Source organism: Trichomycterus rosablanca, chromosome 8, assembly GCF_030014385.1.
Source record: "Trichomycterus rosablanca isolate fTriRos1 chromosome 8, fTriRos1.hap1, whole genome shotgun sequence".
Lineage (NCBI taxonomy): Eukaryota > Metazoa > Chordata > Actinopteri > Siluriformes > Trichomycteridae > Trichomycterus > Trichomycterus rosablanca.
The window spans coordinates 23555062-23577594 of NC_085995.1; the positions used below are offsets into that span (position 1 = coordinate 23555062).

Sequence of the window (22533 nt, forward strand, 5' to 3'; positions counted from 1 at the left end):
TTAAGGTGGTGTATTAGTATTGTTCTGTAAATTTTATTAGCAGTTACAATTTACAGTTTTATAAAATATTTTGGATTTAGATGCTAGATTGAGTAATATGTTATAAAATGTAGGGTTTAATTATCCCAATAAAGGAATTTTACCTAAATTTTCTGATCAGTGGGGTGCAGGGATACATGAGCTGCAGTGCGCATGCTCCTGTTTTAAATTTGAAAAGAGTGTGGGGGTTGACGAATGGGGACGCAATAAGGACAGCGCACTCAATGACGTCATGTGGTATCACTCCGCCCGCCGGTGCTGCGCCTTTTATTGAGCGCACAGAGTCCGCCATTTCATACCACTCTGCTCTCCTAGGACAAGCCAGCTAACCAACAGTAGTGAAAATGGAGAATCAACTGTGCAAGCTTTTTGTCGGTGGCTTGAACGTTCAGACCACCGACGAAGGTCTGCGGACACACTTCGAACAGTTCGGCTCCCTGACCGACTGCGTGGTGGTGCAGAACCAGCAGCTGAAGCGTTCGCGCTGTTTCGGCTTCGTCACCTACTCCTCTCCAGGCGAGGCCGATGCAGCAATGGCGGCCAGGCCTCACGTGTTAGACGGTAACAACGTGGAGCTGAAGAGAGCCGTGGCTCGGGAGGACGCCGGAAAGCCAGAAGCGCTCGCTAAGGTCAAGAAAATTTTCGTCGGTGGTCTTAAAGACGATATCGAAGGACAGCACCTGATCGACTGCTTCTCTCAGTTCGGAGCCGTCGAGAAGGCCGAGGTGATCACAGACAAAGAGACCGGCAAGAAGCGCGGCTTCGGGTTCGTCTACTTCGAAGATAACGATTCCGCCGACAAAGCGGTGGTGCTCAAGTTCCACCATATTAACGGACACAAAGTAGAAGTGAAGAAAGCTCTTACTAAGACAGAAATGCAGACGGCGGCTTCCGGGCGAGGCGGTGTGCGCGGAGGAAGAGGAGCAGGAGGCCGCGGCATGGGCAGGCCTCAGAACGGCTACGGCGCTGGACGTGGAGGCGGCGGCTACGGTGGCAACTATGGCGGCGGATACGGAGGTGGAAACGACTGCGGCTACGCTGGTGGTTACGGAGGCGGTTACGGTGGTGGCTACGGAGGTGGCTACAACGACCAGATGGGGGGCTACGGTGGCGGCAACGGCTACAATGATTTTGGCACCGGCTACGGCCAGCAGGCCTCGGGCTATGGTCCAATGAAAGGTAATTACTCGGGCAGAACCAACGCTCCGTACTCCCGAGGTGGCAGCGGGGCTGGTGGTTACGGAGGCGGCAGGGGGGGTTACGGAGCCTCTTATTAAAGGCTTTTAGGAGGCCTAGGTTAAAACCTCCATACCCCAGGACTAGTTCATCCTTTCATACAAGCATCTTCAACCGGCCTAGACTAGGCGTGTTCAATAAACCCAGCAATCAAGGTCACACGCAGCTTCAATTCATCGATCTCTTCCACCGAAATAGGCCTAATTTTCATAGAACTCGAACTCCAGATTATTTTATGTGTCTATTAAAGGTGAACAGGTTATGTCGATTATTTTATTTTTTTTATTATTTTTTTTTTTTTTTTTTTTTTTTTTTTTTTTTTTTTTACCAAGTCTGAATTAAGTTAAGATTAGTATTTGCTTGTCTAGTCTAGGCTTGTATTTTTCTATTTTAGCATATGTGTTGTATGTTTATTTTTTACGGCTGTGATGATACATCTGGGACATTTTTCAATAGAAGTCTTAGGCCTTATGGCCGACTGGGCGTTTCTGACCCCTCTATAGCGCCCCCGCCTGAAAGGACCAGGTCACGTGTCCTGCCGCTCATCGCACACGCTATAGTGACTGACGCGCAGTTTAATATTAACACCATGTTAAATTATATAGTTATTATAAATATGTCCTAGTGGTTTGCAGTGCATTTGTTCCTAGGTTTTGGTGGTTTTTCCTACTTCAGTTAAGAACTTCAGTTGACTTCATTTATACCATCTCATTGTATTACTTCGAAAGTTATTGCCCTATTATGTTTCAGCTACGAGCACACTGTATGTATTTCTATTAAATAAAGTTCTTACTCTTAGCCGTTTTGACTAGATGAGCTTTATTGCCATTCAATAGACCAGAGTTTAGGTGCCAACAGCCATTCTAAACTCTTAGCTGTTATTTCATCAAAAACACCACGTTCATTACAACATGCATTAGTCACAGTCAAAATCACACACACTGAATGGGGAATGTAATAATTCTCCATCCCTCACTTAAACTTATGTTGTATTTACTTACTGTAAAATATGTTTAGAGCTTTGTTCCAGTACTCTTAGAATCATATTGTGGACCTAGGCCTTAGCTGTGCCCACTACTACGTCATTGGACTCTCCAGAGATACTCCAGAGCTGTAGAAACCCAGCTGAAAGTCCATAGGATATTCACACCAGGTTTCAGGTTTGTAGAAATACTTTATACACAAGACATCACATTGTCTTACATCGTATGGATCCACCTGGATTGACTGAACTCGGCTATTTGCGTGCATGCAACATCTATTTCTAAGTACTTGAGTAACTTATGTTAATGATCAAGGTGGTAATTAGAATTTTTGGTTCTGTGTTTGAAGCTGTGGTTTTTCCGTCTCTAGTTATGTGTTAATCCCAACATTTTAGGCAATTCTCAGTTTAAGGCCATACCGGAGTGTGGGGCTTAGTTCCTGTTTACTTGATGCATTAGCTCCAGATATTTATGACAACCAATGCAAGGAGATCAGCATTATTAAGCAAGGTTTGTGGTTTCAGTTATTTACCTTACATCCTATCAATTTCCCCCTCCCTCATCATCTCGGTGTTTGCTTGTGTTTTGTCCCTTACATTATGGCACACTAAAAGGGGTTCAATATTATGTAGTCATTTTAGTAGTACTGGCTACTTTGTCTAACATTTTACACCCCTTTCATTACTGACAGTTAGCCCTGAGGGGATGGTGAGTCATACATGTGAACATGGGTTGGGCAGACTAACTAGCCTGTTATTCAGGCTGACTGTGAGTTGTTGGATAATGCTTAACATTTCTTATTTTCCATTCTGCAGAACTGACAAAACTGGTGGAGTTTGGAAACTCTACAGTCTTGAGTCCAGTCGGTTGATGAAGCTTTGCAGATGCTGAGGCTGGTTTGACTCTGACCTGGTGTGTGAATACTGGGGAAAGCTCTTGGAGTATCCCAAGGTAAGCATACCATGCACAATGAGATCGTGGTTACATTTAAGAGCAGATTACATACTGCTAAAGGATAATACTGTAGTGGTTTGTTTACTGTTAAACCTGTTTTGTTATAGTACTTAAATATCACATTGTCTTTCTTTTTCAGACTCAAAAGAGCATGGTATGCCATCTGTGAGCAAGTTACTGCCATGAAGAAGAACTGCTGGGGTTATGGCTGATCCACTGAATGGAACTAATGTCTGAAGCTGTTTGTAGTGTAATGAAAATAAACATCTGCATATACAGTGGAGTTAATAAAGTATGTGAAAGGAACTGTTTTTGCTTTTAGTCCTTTAAGTGAATTTTTGTTGTTGTTAAGGTTTATTAATTATAAGTACCAGTGAAATTTTTACTTGGACCATTGTAGTGCAGAAACAATTCTTAAAATAGGGTTTTTGATTTATACTTGATGTACATGACATTACAGTTAATTTTGGCTATCTACAAGTACATATCGAAACAAAACTGCGTTCCTCCAGGACCAGGGTGCAAAAGAGAACACAAGTGCAAAACAATACAATATATATATACAATATATACAGTACAATAAATACAACAGGCATTTCTAATTTAAAGAAATAGGACCAAAAACGAGTAGTGTTGGCCGGTACATGGTACTGTGTAAACAAGTAAGGTAAAAAAACAAACATTCTGATATACAATTAAGTGTAAGGTGTGTGTGTGTATATATATATATATATATGTAGCAGCAGAGATAAGGGTAAGGTGCAGAAATGCAATATTGTGCAAAGATGCAAGTAATAGCAGTATTTAACTGCTCAAGGTCAATACATAGATTGATGAACATGGTCTAATACCAAGGAATCACTTTGCTTTTCTTATTTCTCAAGTGGTAATGTTAAAAGGTTTGCGGTTTGATCTTTGTAAATGGCTTCTAGCTGTCCAAAAGCTGTCGTTTATTTTAGTTACCTCCAATTTAAGTGCATTTGAAATCTGCTTAATATTTACATAACCTGTTTATTTTTAGTATCTTTTACAAGCTGTTGTCAGCATTTAGGTTGCAATGCGTTTCTGACACAATAGGTGGCGCTCAGCAGTCATCTATACAAATAAAGCTCCTCTCAAACCTCCACAGTGGCTACGTGCAGTGGTGTTCAAAATAATAGCAGTCCAACACCATTAACCTGATAAATCACTGTTTTTAGTAGAAAATATATTTCTACATTGCAAATAATTCACTTGAAAGTGCAGTAGAGTAATGAAAACAAAACAAACCCAACAATTAGGACATGCATGTCGCTCATTCAGAGTAATTGAAGCATTGATTGAAAGGGGGTTGTTCAAAATAATAGCAGTGAGGAGTTCAATTGGTGAAGTCATTCATTCTGCAGAAGAACGGGTGTCAATTTTGGCCCTTATTTAAGGTAGGAGGGTGGCAAATGTTGCACAGGTTGGTCATAGTGCATTTCTTTTTGAAATATTGGGTAAAATGGGTTGTTCCAGACATTGTTCTGATGAACAGCGTACTTTGATTAAAAAGTTGATTGTAGAGGAAAAAAACATACAGAGAAGTGCAGCAAATTATGGGCTGCTCAGCTAAAATGATCTCAAATGCCTTAAAGTGAAAGACGCAGAAGGAAGCGTGGAACTACTGTTCGAATGGATTGAAAAATAGTCAAAATAGCAAAGGCTCAGCCAGTGATCACCTCCAGAAAGATCAATGAACATCTGAAGTTACAGAAGACGATTAAGTGAAGCCAATTTACCAGCAAGAACTCCTTGTAAAGTCCCGTTGTTAAGAAAAAGACACGTCCTGAATGGGTTAACATTTGCCAAGGAACACATTGACTGATCCAAAGAGAAATGGCTCAACATTTTGTGGACTGGTGAAAGCAAAATTGTTCTATTTGGGTCTAGTGGCCGTAGACAGTATGTCAGACGACCCCCGAGCACTGAATTCAAGCCACAGTACACTGTGAAGGTGGTAAAGCACGGTGGTACAAAATGATGATATGGGGATGTTTCTCATACCTTGGTGTTACGTCTATTTATCACAGACGAGGGATCATGGATCAGTTTAAATATATCAGAATACTTGAGGAGATCATGTTGCCCTATATCGAAGAAGAAATGTCCTTAAAATGGGTGTTTCAACATGACAATGACCCAAAACATCTTGGTTACAGACAAACAAGATTGAGGTAATAGAGTGACCAGCCCAATCCCCTGACTTCAATCCCATAGAGAACTTGTGTTCTGATATCTGAAACAAATTTTTTGAGGCAAAACCCAAAATTGCAGAAGAACTGTGGAATGTCGTCTAATCATCCTGGACTGGAATACCTGTTCAGAGGTGCCAGAAGTTGGTCGACTCCATGCAACACAGATCTCGGAAACAATTGTTATGCCACTAAATATTAGTTCAGTAATTTAAAGTAAAGTGAAACCTCAAACATTTTTTCAATTTATACTTACATTTTTTGAGTTAAAAAAAAAAAAAAAAATGCTGGCACTGCTATTATTTTGAACAGCCTAATATTCATTTTTCTTAACTTTCTGTAAAGGATTGACACAAACTGGCTACATTTAGTTAATGTTTTGATTTACAATTGAAAGTGTAGTATTTTCAGTGCATTTGCATTTATGGAAATAAAAGTTATTATAATGATTTTGCGCTTTATTCACTTTATTTTTAACACCACTGTATTTATATTTAAATGCTTAGTTCCCACAGAAACAAAAAATCATTAAAAATGCATTTTTAAGAGACAATCAATGTGCCTCACTGCCAGATCTAGATAATGTTGAAAAATAACGAACCACAGCAAGTAAATAAGTACAAATTGCAAACAATGGCAGCATTGATTATTAGTAATAATTAAATATTTTTTCATGTTTTTAAACTGGAAGGTTACCATGTACAGTCTGATTGGCCTATTAATTATCCAGTTTGTCCTGATGCTGCTGCCCCAGCACACAATAGCATAAAAGATGGCTCTTAACACTATGGAGTCATAAAATGTTTTAAGCAACTGACCCCTAACACAAAAGAACCTCAGCCTTTCTAAAAATAAAAAAAAACAGTAAAGCTGGCTCTGTTTGTCTTTTATTCCAGCTTATTATTTAGGTGAGCACCCAGACGCATACTGGTCTTAACCACCTCAGTGTTCTCTTCCTGGAATGTGAGGGGTTGGTGGGGACTTCTATTGAAATTCACCACAATCTCTTTTATTCTTGGTGTTCTGTTGGAGATGGTTGTTTTTACACCAGTCGATGGTGTTAGTCAGGCTCTTCTTTCCTTTTCTTTCTCTCTGATACACACCATAACAGAAGTATCATCTGAGAACTTCTGCACATGACATATAGGAGAGCCATATATTAAATCAGATATGTAAAAGGTAAAGAGAAGGGCAGGAGGAACACTAATTTCCCCAAGGGGATCAATAAACCTGCACTACAAACCTTTTCTGCCAATATATCATTGGTACATACCTCATACCTCATTTGTACATATCTCATTTGTTCATAATTTCCATCTATACTGTATACATCTGTTTACTATGTTTATATACACATTCCTCTATTATGTTCATAGCACCTTAATCTGTATCACCTTAATCTGCATATAACCTTAATCTTAATCTGCACCTTAATCTGTATATTATGTCTTTAGCTGGATATCTTGTTTATACAGTAGTACATTTAATAATATATTCACCTGTATATCTTGTTCATACCACTGCCCATATCCTGTATATAATCGTAGATACCGTTTATCCTGCACTTGCTGCCTATTGCACTTTTGGTTAGATGCTAAACTGCATTTCGTTGCCTTGTACTTGTACATGTGTAATGACAATATAGTTGAATTAAATCTAATCTAATCTAATCTAATCTAATCTAATCTAATAAAGTCCTATCTTAAAAATAGTGTCATGGACACAAGCTTTAATTATATTGTTAAATCATTTGTAACACAGCTGGCCAGAATGAATTATCTTTAGCCACTGTCTGTATGGAGTTTTTGCATGTTCTTCCAGTGTATGCATGACTGTCCTCCAAGCACTCCTGCATCAGACTAGTTGCTCTTAAGAGTCCATATGTGTAACTAAAAAAGTATATAATATTATATAGGGTGGCATTTAATCTTGCTTTGTGCTCAGTGGTGCCTGACTTACTGCAGCCGTGAAAAGGATAAAGTAGTTTGAATTGCTTGATTGGAACATAGTGGTACAGCAGGTAGTGTGGGTGCTGCACAGCTCTAGGGTGAGAAGTTGTCTTTGTTTTTTCTGTGCCCTTGTGGTTTCCTCGGGTAGGTCCTCCTGATTTCCTTCCACTGTCTTAAAAATGGCCTTGGGTAGATTGGCTGCTCTATATTGCTCATAACTGAAAGAATAAGCGAGAATGTGCATTCTATCTGTGCAGCCACCTATCCACTGCGACCCCGATCAGGATGAAGTGGTTATAGAAGATGATACCGAATGAGACGTTATCTTGGAGACGTTAAGTCTGTTGCCTGGCAACGTGGGTCCTCAGTGCCGATTGGACGGTGCTGAGTGAGGGTCAATGAGCAGAGATGGAAGGAAAGTCAGGCTGTCGACTGTTGAGTGTGTAAACATACAAGTGCGTGTGAATGCACATTGTGTAACACGGAGCTAAAAAGCACAGCTGGGTGCACCGATAAATAAATAAAAAAACACGAACCTGACACTACAAGACGAAAACGAGCCGAAAAACCCGTGCGGTTATGAACTGCAACCGAATGAACGGAATAAGCAGCTAGCCTTAGCAAACCTGTCCGTTAGCGACTGTGCTAGCCTGATAGTGCTCCGGTTATAATGGAGTTGGTCAGGTAAGTACTCTGTTATTAATATTATTAATATTACTTCCACTAAATACGTTTTTTTTAAACTGGTGACGAAGACAAACCAGCCTTAACAGCGAAACAGGACACCTTAATGTGATAGTTTGTAACGTTAGCTAACCTAGCTAGCTATAGCTTTCCTAAACCACTTCACAGTAAGGTCACAGTGTTCCGTACAGTCAAACTTTATTATCAACTTTTAAATTATTTCAACTGATACTGTGCCTTTTTCTTTTTTGAAAGAATTAAAAAATTAGGAGTGTATTGAGTAGTGTCAGTGATATGGATCTCACTAATAAAGTTTAACTATGCACTACAATGCAGTACAATAACATGGTTTTTGGTACCTGGGTTTGATCATTGCCTCCACTTACTGTAAAGAGTTTTGTTTTTTCACCCCATGTCAATGTGCTTTTCTCTGGGTTCTTTTATTACCTTTCAAAACAGTTTATAGTTAAGCTCGAAACTGTGCCCAGGTGTGAGTAAATTAATGTGTAAGTGTGTGGTGCCATGTGGTAGCTTAGTAATCCAGTATTTCTGGTGGTTACAGACCAGCAGCATGACCTTGCTAAAATGGTTAAAAAGAATAAATGTGATTTCCCTTAACTGACTTTAAATGTTAATATCCTCTGATTCCCATTTGTCTGATGGAGAACAAAAAGGAGCAACAGTTTGCTGAAATATTGGCTTGTTTTATTTTCCTGGATGTAATTATTAAGTAGACATTCCATAAAGCAGCACTGTGCATGTAGGCTGTTTGATATTGTTAGCCTCTCTAGTTTATTATTGAAAAGAGACCACCATAAGACCACCACTGACCAGAAATGATTAGGGTATTGGACCAATAACAGCAAGGCACTGACATGGTAGTATAAGAGTTTCAGGTACACCATTGTTGCTGGTGTTTTTAAACATTGTACACACCTTTTGTAGGACCATTAGACACCATTGCTTGTCTCTTTGTGTATGTCTTACCCAGCTCCTCATAAATGTCACAATATGACAAGAGCACTCTGGCTGATTATTTTTGCTTGACATTCTATTCTTAACCCAGCAATGACAAAAGGAACAGGAACAAAAACAGCACCGCTGTGCCATATGCCCATATATACAGTGTATCACAAAAGTGAGTACACCCCTCACATTTCTGCAGATATTTAAGTATATCTTTTCATGGGACAACACTGACAGAATGACACTTTGACACAATGAAAAGTAGTCTGTGTGCAGCTTATATAACAGTGTAAATTTATTCTTCCCTCAAAATAACTCAATATACAGCCATTAATGTCTAAACCACCGGCAACAAAAGTGAGTACACCCCTAGGAGACTACAACCCTAAATGTCCAAATTGAGCACTGCTTGTCATTTTCCCTCCAAAATGTCATGTGATTTGTTAGTGTTACTAGGTCTCAGGTGTGCATAGGGAGCAGGTGTGTTCAATTTAGTAGTACAGCTCTCACACTCTCTCATGCTGGTCACTGAAAGTTCCAACATGGCACCTCATGGCAAAGAACTCTCTGAGGATCTTAAAAGACGAATTGTTGCGCTACATGAAGATGGCCAAGGCTACAAGAAGATTGCCAACACCCTGAAACTGAGCTGCAGCACAGTGGCCAAGATCATCCAGCGTTTTAAAAGAGCAGGGTCTACTCAGAACAGACCTCGCGTTGGTCGTCCAAAGAAGCCGAGTGCACGTGCTCAGCGTCACATCCAACTGCTGTCTTTGAAAGATAGGCGCAGGAGTGCTGTCAGCATTGCTGCAGAGATTGAAACGGTGGGGGTTCAGCCTGTCAGTGCTCAGACCATACGCCGCACACTACATCAAATTGGTCTGCATGGCTGTCACCCCAGAAGGAAGCCTCTTCTGAAGTCTCTACACAAGAAAGCCCACAAACAGTTTGCTGAAGACATGTCAACAAAGGACATGGATTACTGGAACCATGTCCTATGGTCTGATGAGACCAAGATTAATTCGTTTGGTTCAGACGGTCTCAAGCATGTGTGGCGGCAATCAGGTGAGGAGTACAAAGATAAGTGTGTCATGCCTACAGTCAAGCATGGTGGTGGGAATGCCATGGTCTGGGGCTGCATGAGTGCAGCAGGTGTTGGGGAGTTACATTTCATTGAGGGACACATGAACTCCAATATGTACTGTGAAATACTGAAGCAGAGCATGATCCCCTCCCTCCGGAAACTGGGTCGCAGGGCAGTGTTCCAGCATGATAATGACCCCAAACACACCTCTAAGACGACCACTGCTTTATTGAAGAGGCTGAGGGTAAAGGTGATGGACTGGCCAAGCATGTCTCCAGACCTAAACCCAATAGAACATCTTTGGGGCATCCTCAAGCGGAATGTGGAGGAGCGCAAAGTCTCGAATATCCGCCAGCTCCGTGATGTCGTCATGGAGGAGTAGAAAAGCATTCCAGTGGCAACCTGTGAAGCTCTGGTAAACTCCATGCCCAGGAGAGTTAAGGCAGTTCTGGGAAATAATGGTGGCCACACAAAATATTGACACTTCAGGAACTTTCACTAAGGGGTGTACTCACTTTTGTTGCCGGTGGTTTAGACATTAATGGCTGTATATTGAGTTATTTTGAGGGAAGAATAAATTTACACTGTTATATAAGCTGCACACAGACTACTTTTCATTGTGTCAAAGTGTCATTTTGTCAGTGTTGTCCCATGAAAAGATATACTTAAATATCTGCAGAAATGTGAGGGGTGTACTCACTTTTGTGATACACTGTATATATACAGCATATACTGTATTGTCCTGCTTCAACACAAGGCTCATCTTTCTTAGGGATAAAATTAAAGCGAGTGGGTTAAAGCAGGTTTGTTTAAACAAGAAAACACAAGTGTAAATTTTTTGTTGACAGTGAGAACCATATACAGGGGTTGGACAATGAAACTGAAACACCTGTCATTTTAGTGTGGGAGGTTTCATGGCTAAATTGGACCAGTCTGGTGGCCAATCTTCATTAATTGCACATTGCACCAGTAAGAGCAGAGTGTGAAGGTTCAATTAGCAGGGTAAGAGCACAGTTTTGCTCAAAATATTGCAATGCACACAACATTATGGGTGACATACCAGAGTTCAAAAGAGGACAAATTGTTGGTGCACGTCCTGCTGGCGCATCTGTGACCAAGACAGCAAGTCTTTGTGATGTATCAAGAGCCACGGTATCCAGGGTAATGTCAGCATACCACCAAGAAGGACAAACCACATCCAACAGGATTAACTGTGGACGCAAGAGGAAGCTGTCTGAAAGGGATGTTCGGGTGCTAACCCGGATTGTATCCAAAAAACATAAAACCACGGCTGCCCAAATCACGGCAGAATTAAATGTGCACCTCAACTCTCCTGTTTCCACCAGAACTGTCCGTCGGGAGCTCCACAGGGTCAATATACACGGCCGGGCTGCTATAGCCAAACCTTTGGTCACTCGTGCCAATGCCAAACGTCGGTTTCAATGGTGCAAGGAGCGCAAATCTTGGGCTGTGGACAATGTGAAACATGTATTGTTCTCTGATGAGTCCACCTTTACTGTTTTCCCCACATCCGGGAGAGTTACGGTGTGGAGAAGCCCCAAAGAAGCGTACCACCCAGACTGTTGCATGCCCAGAGTGAAGCATGGGGGTGGATCAGTGATGGTTTGGGCTGCCATATCATGGCATTCCCTTGGCCCAATACTTGTGCTAGATGGGCGCGTCACTGCCAAGGACTACCGAACCATTCTGGAGGACCATGTGCATCCAATGGTTCAAACATTGTATCCTGAAGGCGGTGCCGTGTATCAGGATGACAATGCACCAATACACACAGCAAGACTGGTGAAAGATTGGTTTGATGAACATGAAAGTGAAGTTGAACATCTCCCATGGCCTGCACAGTCACCAGATCTAAATATTATTGAGCCACTTTGGGGTGTTTTGGAGAAGCGAGTCAGGAAACGTTTTCCTCCACCAGCATCACGTAGTGACCTGGCCACTATCCTGCAAGAAGAATGGCTTAAAATCCCTCTGACCACTGTGCAGGACTTGTATATGTCATTTCCAAGACGAATTGACGCTGTATTGGCCGCAAAAGGAGGCCCTACACCATACTAATAAATTATTGTGGTCTAAAACCAGGTGTTTCAGTTTCATTGTCCAACCCCTGTATGTAGAAGATGTGTGCATAATATATTTTTATGTGAACACCAGGAGCCAAGCTCCAGCCAGGACAGTGTTGGATTTGGAGGAGGATCGAAGAGACCCAGGGATGCACACCTTCAATCATACCCATATGAGGAAAGCATTTAGAGTCATGAATGATCTAAGAAGGTAAGTGCATGAGATTTAGTTTCTATAAAATTGTTGAAAATATCTGATTGTTCTTACTATTTAAATACTGTTGAATGTTGAGTAAAAAAACAGTGTGATTAAACAAAAATGTTTATCAGATTAAAAAACAGCATTAAAAAAACAAGCTGACTTGTTTACATGCCTCCTAGTAGTCAGCTTACAGACATGCCCCCAAGCACCTTTTATTTCCAGTCACAATCATTACTGCCTACAAATAATAGGCAGACCAGCAGAGGTCCCTCACCCTATATTAACACATAACAGCCAATAATGTGTCTGTGAAGGTGCCCACCTGGCCGATAGGAATAGTTTTTATTTGATCCAAGGTTCTAGTAGTGCTGGGCGGTATGACTCTTCATTCGGTATACTGGCTTTGATTCCAGTATGGATTTTTCTTATGCAGCCATACTTAAGAATAGTTAATACAACACCTGTAGGCTTCAATAGGCAGCAAATCGTATAATAATGTTTGCCGCTAAAAGCACTATGGAACCAATTAAAACTATTAAACCCTGGATTCGAGGTATCTCTTACTGGGGCGAAAAAACTTCAGGTCAGTTGCTATAGCAACAACACAGAAGCAAGATGGAAGCAGAGACATATAAAGTGGAGTCATACATCAGTATGACGGTATAACTGCACTTGGTGACTGGGAAATTGCAAATGTTGTTTTATTTGTTAAAGGGAGAGCTAAGGGTAATGGTATAATACTTAAATATTAAATAAACAATTAAATTGTTTCACGCATACTGATTCCATCATATATTGTGGTTCCAAGCAAACCTCAAAACCGTATATACATGTTGAAATTAGTAATAGTTAAGCCAAAATAAGTCACATACATATAAAAAGTCCCAGTCATACAAAAAAATCATACAAATAAATAAAACATACTGTAAAAAACGTGAAACCGTCAGAATCTTAAAAAATACAGTGATACAAATTTTTGGTCATACCATCCAGCCCTAGGTTCTAGTATTTTTTTTTATTACGGTACGTTTTCTCATGTATAGTTAATATGAAATATGGCACCGCTCTAGAAAATGCTTTATACGTGGGCACTGAAATATCCTGCAGTGTTAGATGCATTTAATACACCTTGTGTATAGTGCAAATGCCTTTTTTGTGACAATATCATTAGGCTGTTTACTTCAGTGTGGAGAACTTTTGTTTATTGAAAGAAGCTAATAAAGTTATTGTATTTCTTCATGTGAGGACAGCAGAAAGATGCTTTGTGACGTACTGCTGGTAGCTGGCGAAGTGGAGATTCCTGTACATAAAGTGGTGTTGGCATCCTGTAGTCCCTACTTCTGTGCTATGTTTACAGGTATCCTACTTTTTGCCATAATGTAGCATGTATATCAGCATTGATTAAACCAGATTTTGGTTATTGCCTATGTCAGCAACAAATAAAATAAGTGAGAATCTGTGCACGTTAGATAATTAGCATAAGCCAGAATTCATGAGTCTACAGTCAGTCGACATACATTTCACATACATCACACATACTTCCTCAGAAACACATTGAAGTGCAGTATCAGCATTTATATTGGGGACAGAATAAGCTCAAAAAGCTCAAAATTCTGGCCAGATGTCTTAGCAATTGGTGACTTTATGAAGGCTGGGACAAATAAATCAGTGACAACCATAAGATCACTTAACAACCAAGGAACTCATGACTGGACTCCATGATGCATGCTACTCTTGATCAAGAAACACAGGAATGGTAAACTGGAATACACCTGAAGGAATTCTGATAGGCCTGCAGAGTTGTGGGATACAGCTCTGTGGAGTGATGAATCAAAACTCGAACTGTTTGGCTATATGGATCAGCTGTTTGTCTGGTGCAAGAAAGCAGAGTCTCATGACCAGTAGAATACTATCACCACTTTCAAATGATGTTTTTCTTCAACAGAAACTGGCAGGCTTGACCACGAGACTGACATCATTGATTCTTAGAAACACCAAGGCATTTCAAGGAGGAATGTTTTGCCTTCTGTAGTAAAATTGAACCTTGGTGATAATTGGATTTCCAGCTAGATTGAGATTCAAGCACACTTCCAAATCAGTCCTGAAATATCCTGAAGTGGCCTTCACAGTCTCCAGATTTTAAATCCCTGTCCTGTTGTGTTGTGTTTCCTTAATTCAGGAGAAATGAGTGAAAGTAAAGCCACGTGTGTGGAGATTAGGGATGTGGATGGACAAACTCTCAGGAAACTAGTGGATTATATCTACACAGCAGAAATTGATGTGTCAGAGGACAATGTTCAGGTGGGTAAAACATCTTTTTATTGGGTTTTCAGGACAAATACCACTTTAAAATGTGCTTGTATGCTTTTTGGTTTTCTTGTTTACAGCTATTGTCTTTGTGCACTAATGGTTTATGGGTACAAATAGCTATTTTTGATATATAAGTACATATTATGAAATAGAACCAAATATATCTTGAAGCAAAGTCAAGTGACCTAGCTTTCATTGTCAGGAAGATCACATACTTTAAATGCTAATACAAAATGTCCCTAGTCTATGACAGACTAGTGTCCTAACCAGAACATTTTTTTTCAAGTTTGTGCACAGGCATCCAAGAATAGGTTCTGGAACCAATGCACCCTTAATTAGGATTGGGGGGGGGAGAGGGTTATCCAGGCCTGCCAGTCAAAAAATGTTGCCTGTTATTTTAGTAATCACCACCTTTCATTATTATCTAGTACTCAAACGTTCTACCTACGACAGCTTGTTTTGAGTTTTGAAGTCATGTCTTTAGAATTACTATCTATACTATTAATTACATAAAATTATGTACACATTACAGATGTTATAACCTGTATATGGCTCGGTTTATGGTCACCTAAATGTTCAGCAACTGCATACCACCCCTGGAGCTCAAGACTTAAGTGTTTAGGGCTGATTTTGTGTAATGTGCAGGTGCTTCTACCAGCAGCTAGCCTGCTGCAACTAATGGAGGTGAGGCAAGTATGTTGTGAGTTTCTGCAGACTCAGCTCCACCCTACTAATTGCCTGGGCATCCGCTCCTTTGCTGACCTGCACACCTGTTCTGACCTGCTTAACCAGGCCCATGCTTTCGCTGGTGAGTTTGCTAAAGCAATATTGTGCCTAAAGCATGTGAAACTGATGTTGTACAATGTAGCAGCAATGTCACAGTAGTTTGTGTAATATTTTGGTGCTGTGCAGAGCAACATTTCTCTGAGGTCATGCTGGGAGAGGAATTCATGGGGCTTTCCTTGCAGCAGGTGTGCAGTCTCATTTCCAGCGACAAGCTAACTGTATCCACTGAAGAAAAGGTAATAATAAATTTAATGGTAAAAGGTTTAATGTTTTCAATTAAACAAAATCAAATTGATCATTCAAATTAAGGTTTGCTTCTTTAATCTTCCACTAGAGTCTCATGTTGGATATTATATTATGTGTCTAAATCGTTAGACACTATGTGTCTAAATCGTAGGTGTGGGCCCAAACTAGCAATGTGTTAATTAACTTTTTAGTTGTCTCTTTTACCCACATTTACACTAGCAGGCAACAGTGTTTTTACATATTGACAAATGTCCAATGGCATCCCCACTCGCTCCCCTCCCACACACAGCATTCTTTTTTTTTTGACATGCATAAAATAAATTAACACTCGACACAACTTTGGATCTGGCATGTAGAAAATTATAAACTAACAAAATCCAGTTGTGCAAAGCTTAGAAATGTATCTAGGAAGGCTTGCAGCTGTAATTGCTGCCAAAGGGGTTTCTACAAAATATTGACTGAAGGTGAATTCACACTTTAGATAGACGACTTAAGGCTGTGTTACATATCCAGCCCAGCAGGCTGCTGTATGGTAGGAGATGAGCTATGTGCAGCCCTCACACACCATTAACTGCTATTTGCTTTATCTCTCACATCAGCAGGTTATAAAACACTTTGCTGCTGCCAACTGTCATCTGCTATTAGAACCAGCACAGTGATGTTGACACGGTGAACAGCTAAACCTGAAGCACTTTTGATTTTTTCCCACAGGTTTTTGAAGCTATGATTGCATGGATAAAGCACGATAAGGAGACTCGGTTAGAGCACATGCCTAAACTCATGGAGCATGTTAGGCTGCCACTGCTGTCCAGAGATTACTTGGTTCAGGTTGGTCAGACTTTTAGCCGCTCGTGCCTTGTTTTTTTTGTCATTATGTGGTTTTAGGGTCAGTTGATTTTTTTATTTGGATTGTTTCTGTGAGCAGATTGTAGAGGAGGAGGCCTTAATCAAAAACAATAACACGTGTAAGGACTTCCTCATTGAAGCTATGAAGTACCACCTGTTGCCTGCAGACCAGCGGCATCTAATAAAGACAGACAGGACTCGACCACGCACGCCTGTCAGCCTGCCTAAGGTGAAAGTTCTTAAGTGTCCTCTAAAATGTGCAGTGTATTGATTCATTGTACTTGAGTGGATAAATAAGAAGTTCCTGCCCTAAGACTAACTGTTTTTCTTTCTGCTGCTAGGTGATGATTGTGGTGGGTGGTCAGGCTCCTAAAGCCATCCGCAGTGTTGAGTGCTACGATTTTCAGGAGGATCGCTGGTACCAAGTAGCTGATCTGCCCTCTAGACGCTGCAGAGCAGGTCAGACATGTACTGTTTACTTTACCCTCCTGTGTGTTGGTGTCCTCTCAGCTCATCTGTGTGCTTGTTTCTTGTCCAGGGGTGGTGTATATGGCTGGTAAGGTGTATGCAGTGGGGGGATTTAACGGCTCTCTACGTGTGAGAACAGTGGATGTGTACGATGGTGTGAGAGATCAGTGGAGCACCGTTCCCAGCATGCAGGAGCGTCGCAGTACACTGGGAGCTGCCGTGCTGGGGGAACTGCTCTATGCTGTTGGGGGGTTTGATGGCAGCACAGGTACAACTAGCCATTCCCTACTTCATTATGTGTTTGTTGTTCTCTGTTATTGTAGTTATTCTTAAATAAGTGATACCTGGAGGCTGTGGTTGCATAAATTTCGAAGGGTAGTGTTGCAGTTTGATACCTGAAAGCATGAGCAGTACAGATGTGTTAGAAATTTGAGTTGGCTTATTTAATGGAGAATGGGAATGGAAAATCAGTGCGTACTGCTGCATGACACAGTAATAGCACAATGATACTATTTATTTCGATTTCAACTACATTATTATTTAACAAACTTATTTATAATTAAACCACAGGTTGTTTAATTCCTTTGGTTCATATGAAAATTGGGAGGTTTCTATGTGGGGTTCCTTAAAGTACCCAATTCTCCTTTCATATCTCAAAACATAGTAGTAGGTGGCTAAGCTATTTTATATTTACACTGCAGATGGACAGAAGGGTCATAGGTTATCAATATTTTGTGCAATAACCCCAATTCGTGCATCTCAATCATCCTCAATTTCCTTCGGGATTAATAAAGTATCTATCTATCTATCTATCTATCTATCTTGGCTTGCTCTTTACCAGTCTTTCACATTGCTGTTGGGAGATTTTATGCCATTTTTGGTGCAAGAATTCAAGCAGCTCGGCTTTGTTTGATGGCTTGCGACCTCTATCTTCCTCCTGATCACATTCCAATAATACAACATATTTTGACATGAGGTTTATAGACTTTGCTATATACATTTACTCACTCTCTCAAACTTGTTCCTCTCCAGGATTATCGTCAGTGGAAGCATACAACCCCAAGACTAACGAGTGGGTTTTTGTGGCTCCTATGAACACCAGGCGCAGCAGTGTGGGGGTGGGAGTGGTGGATGGTAAGCACTGTCGATGTCAGCCTAAGAAACACTGTTAGAAATGATGTTATAGAAAGCATAGCTGTCCTTCTGTGCTTATGAATCTCTTAACACAAGATGTATTTTTAGATTTCATAAACACAGACTCACTATTATTTTACATGTGTTTTGAAATTGTGCACTTCTGTAAGTACCTGCAGTGAGAATGCGTGTGTTTTTAGGAAAGCTGTATGCAGTAGGAGGATATGACGGGGCATCTCGTCAGTGTCTGAGCACAGTAGAGGAGTATAATCCAGTTAGTAATAAATGGGAGTATGTAGCTGACATGAGCACCAGGCGCAGTGGAGCAGGTACTGAAGCTGATCGGCTTTGCATGTGCAACATCTGCCGTGTGCTGATTGGTTGTGTTTGTGTTAACAATGTGCTTACTGTGTATGTGCAGGTGTTGGGGTGCTAAATGGGCAGCTATATGCAGCAGGAGGACATGATGGTCCTTTGGTTAGGAAGAGTGTAGAGCTGTATGACCCAAGTACTAACACCTGGAGGCAGGTGTGTGACATGAACATGTGCAGGAGGAATGCAGGTGAGTAGCGGCAGCATTATGTGAGGCAGAGTGACTGAATGATTAAGAATATCAATCCTCAAACATTTAAGTCCATTGGAATGCAGGAAAAGGTGCCCTGTGAACCTAAATATTATTATTTGTAATATTATTTTACACTATATGGCCAAAAATATTTGAACACCTCACCATGACCATGCATCCTAACATGCAGAAAGTTTAGCCTTCACCAATTTCTCACATTGCTGTTGGGTGACTTTTTGCCACTGCTGGCACAAACATTTAGACAACTCTGCTTTGTTTGATAACTTATGACCACCCATCTTCTTCCTGGTGACATTCTAATAATACAATTTACATTAAAAAGCAAAAGAAACAATTTCTTAAGTTGTAAACATCTGGATTCTATTTGTAATTTGTCTGTGCAGGAGTGTGTGCCATAAACGGCTTGCTGTATGTAATTGGTGGAGATGACGGCTCGTGCAACCTCTCCTCTGTGGAATTTTACAACCCCGCTATAGACAAGTGGAGTTTACTTCCCACCAACATGAGCAACGGCCGTAGCTATGCAGGTGAGCTCTCAGTGCCGACCTATAAGTCTGAAGTTAGTTTTATCATCACACTCGGACAGGAATGCACAGGCACATACATTAATCTGTTTTACATTTCTTTTAGGGGTGTCGGTTATCGACAAGCCATTATGACCCAGAACTGTGGCCAGCAGGAGTTCGTTGACTGACCTGAAGAGCAGTGGTAGACACACCATCTTTTAAATCAGCTCTGTTGAAGCAGTCTGTCACTACTGGTCACGCTGAGCCGGCGCTTACCACAGAAGTGCACAAGTCAGACTGATTGACTGCCAGCTTCTCGCCTGCTGTAATGTGCCATCTGCTGCTGCACATACCCCAATGACCACTTTACCTGCAAGTCCACGGCTAAAGTGGCCTGGCTGGAGCCATCAGGGATGAACAGGTGGGCTAAGCTAAATTATTTAGCGTCCAGTCTGAGGTGTAGTGCCCCTTTTCTGCCTGCTCCACTTCTGATTGAAATCACTGACATTGCTACCGCCATTGAACTTTATGGTGAAAGGGTGAATGTGTGGGCTTGGGGCATGAAAATAGGTCACCACATCGTACATGGTGTTTAGCAACAGCCACAGACTTGCTTTATATCTCACCACCACAGCTGCAAACAGGAAAGTATATTAGTCCTGCTCCAGTTAGCAGATTATGCTCAGTGTTAGGCTGACCACATTCTCATAAATGGATTTTATGTTGTTTACCTTCTTTTAATTGTTTTTTACTCAACCATGAATGCGGACAAGCTGTACTGTAGAAACAATGCTTCAACTAACTGAAGCGTGGCTATTGCCAGCTGCTTTTGTGCCATAATGTGTTTAATGTATTACATACGTGTGCGTGGACACTGATAAACATCATGAACACTACAGGGAAATGTGCCAAAATGATCCATTCATGTGAGTACTTTGCATATATGCACTTTTATCAGTGAGGCAGATCTGTTCAGTAGTAATGCACTTGGTACACCTACCTTCTATGTACAAGGCACAGGCATTTTTGCGATTTTTAAACAAATACAGTAATATTAAATATTCAAAGAAGATTTGTTTTACTGATCTCAATTTCTCAAGTGAAAGCACGGTGTTTAACAATTGTTTACTGCAAGGATCTGTTAAATTAGTGTAAAAATAACAGTTTAAAATGGTCAGTGCCGTATTTTAAAAACCCTGTCAGAAACAAATTTAATTCTTTATTTATTGTTTATTAAAACAGTACAAGGAGAAGCACACCCTTTATAGGACGTAACAAAACTCAGAAACGTTGGGTGTGTGAGCCCTTTTATGTTGTTATTCTGGTGCATTAAGCCAGGGCTTTTTAACCAAAAATTAAGTACACAGAACTACAGTATGTCATGATTATAATGTTAAAAGACTACTCTCATCCAAGCTGGCTTTTATTTGTTTGTTTGTTTCTTTTAATACCAAATGTTGGTGTTAGTTATTTCGCAGTTGGAAATGTATAATCTAACATTGTTATTGTTTAGATGATGGCCTATAGTGTCAGCACTAGAGATACTGAGAATTATTTTAATCTATAGGGGGTCATGACTATACAAGGTATTTGAAATCCTTGCATGAAGTTGCATGTTTTAGCTGCCCAAGTTTTGCTTTTACACTGTAAGCCAATGGAGTTCAGTGTCTTGCATGAGATCACACCATTTAAGCCATACTGGATAAGTTACAATGAAGGCTCATTGGTCAGAAGCTCAGAACTGTCCAGACTAGGGTCTTCTCTTTGATTCTTTCTGGATGCGAAAGCTGGACAGTAAGAAAAGCAGGACAGTCAGAATATCGATGCTGATATGAATGCTCTTAATCAAAGCAAACTTAACCTTTCACTTAAAGCCCAGATAACCAAAGTGAAGCTATTTTGTTTTGGACAAATCATTTAAAAACAGAATATTGGAAAGGACAATAATGCTTCGAAGAGTTTAAGGTAAAAGGAGGAGAACGACCAACAAGACGACGATGAATATAATTAGAAATACAATGAACAAGCCAATAAGAAGCCTGAAGACCCAAACAAAAAGCAAGATATTCTAAAGAAACACTATCCATATTGTTCCCGTGAGGTGGAATAGATTTAATGACACTTATCATAAACATGAAAACAAACTACAAAAATAAAAAGCAAGCTAAACAGCCTCTTCAGTCCCATTATAGACATGCCACAAAACCTTTTTACTGCACTCTATTTTCGCAGCTCGCATTAAAATCCCTGTGCTGGCTGACCGCACTAAGCACAGCTCATTTGCACTTGGTTAAAAGACAAATGTGGCTTTACTCAGAATATAGTATAACTTGATTAAGTATAGCCTTTATGTGCAATATCTATTGTTTTAAACATTTTACTAGATACTTTAGATCATTCTTACCAGACCTTTTAAAAATGAATGCAGAAACCACCCTAATACCTGAAAATGAAGTTAAGCTTTACTACTGGTGAACATGGTCTTCAGTGTCCTCAAACCAGTCTCCATCCCATTTGACATATCACATACTGCAGGTTTTTTTAAACCCTTGGTTGCGGCCCTTAGAGAGTGCTGTCATTCTAATGTGTGAAGAAAAAAATAACCTTTGTTAGGCATTAAAATCACAAATGGAAGCTCTTTTGAGTCAGTATGGAGTCTGACTACATCTTAAACTGCAGTTAACTATATAATGATTTTCATTTAGTAAAATGTAGGTATTTTGTATCATGGGTCATTATAAAGCTAGAACCAGTAAATCTTGTAATTATGGTGGCATATTGCTGCCAAGCAGGAAATAACAAACCTTCAGTATTATATTGTACAAATGAGAAAAGTATGTCATTCAAATGGCATGTTAACGAGTATTCTATTGCTTGTATACAACAATTTTATATAACATAAAACAAAATAAAGAAGCCCTAAATTTCTTACTGGTTATGCTTTAATACTGACAATGCCCTCCGAGTTGTTGCTATGCAACAGTAACAATTCCCTAGCCTGCTTTAACACAGTAGGCTACAAAAGGCATCTGGTTTATATATAACACTAGTATTCACTGTTGTTATGCTATTTAAAATAAAATTACTACTTTTTTATTTTAAATATCTGCCTATTTTGAATATAATCCCTTCAGCCCATTCCAAAAACTTGGGAGAGGATTATGTTTTTCCTTGTGTTACAAAAGACACCAGTAAATGTAGTGAAGTTATTTAATTAATGTCTATCAATTGTGTGATAAAATGTACAGTAAGATTCT

General features: G+C 40.2%; 2 protein-coding genes across 2 annotated transcripts; both read left to right on the forward strand.

Annotated features, from left to right (window-relative positions):
- The first annotated feature begins 324 nt into the window (after nucleotides 1-324).
- Nucleotides 325-3518, forward strand: hnrnpa0a (heterogeneous nuclear ribonucleoprotein A0a). The gene is made up of 3 exons (XM_063000594.1): nucleotides 325-1218; nucleotides 3074-3209; nucleotides 3352-3518. The coding sequence occupies exons 1-2, from the start codon at nucleotides 384-386 to the stop codon at nucleotides 3127-3129; spliced, it is 891 nt and encodes a 296-aa protein (XP_062856664.1). The 5' UTR covers nucleotides 325-383; the 3' UTR covers nucleotides 3130-3209; nucleotides 3352-3518.
- A 4274-nt stretch (nucleotides 3519-7792) lies between these two features.
- klhl3 (kelch-like family member 3) lies at nucleotides 7793-20748 on the forward strand. Its single transcript, XM_063000595.1, has 15 exons — nucleotides 7793-8058; nucleotides 12284-12403; nucleotides 13645-13751; nucleotides 14574-14695; nucleotides 15350-15512; nucleotides 15617-15726; nucleotides 16448-16564; nucleotides 16662-16811; nucleotides 16924-17041; nucleotides 17121-17318; nucleotides 18083-18184; nucleotides 18385-18513; nucleotides 18606-18746; nucleotides 19154-19297; nucleotides 19401-20748. The coding sequence occupies exons 1-15, from the start codon at nucleotides 8045-8047 to the stop codon at nucleotides 19427-19429; spliced, it is 1764 nt and encodes a 587-aa protein (XP_062856665.1). The 5' UTR covers nucleotides 7793-8044; the 3' UTR covers nucleotides 19430-20748.
- The last annotated feature ends 1785 nt before the right edge of the window (nucleotides 20749-22533 follow it).

Bases quoted from the DNA above. Each gene is read 5' to 3' on its own strand.
- klhl3 (XM_063000595.1), top strand. The intron at 13,752-14,573 runs GTATCCTACTTT...TCCTTAATTCAG, and splicing joins CTTCTGTGCTATGTTTACAG to GAGAAATGAGTGAAAGTAAA. The intron at 15,513-15,616 runs GTGAGTTTGCTA...GGTGCTGTGCAG, and splicing joins CCAGGCCCATGCTTTCGCTG to AGCAACATTTCTCTGAGGTC.
- hnrnpa0a (XM_063000594.1), top strand. From the start codon at position 384: ATGGAGAATCAACTGTGCAAGCTTTTTGTCGGTGGCTTGAACGTTCAG. The intron at 1,219-3,073 runs GTAATTACTCGG...TCCATTCTGCAG, and splicing joins GGGCTATGGTCCAATGAAAG to AACTGACAAAACTGGTGGAG.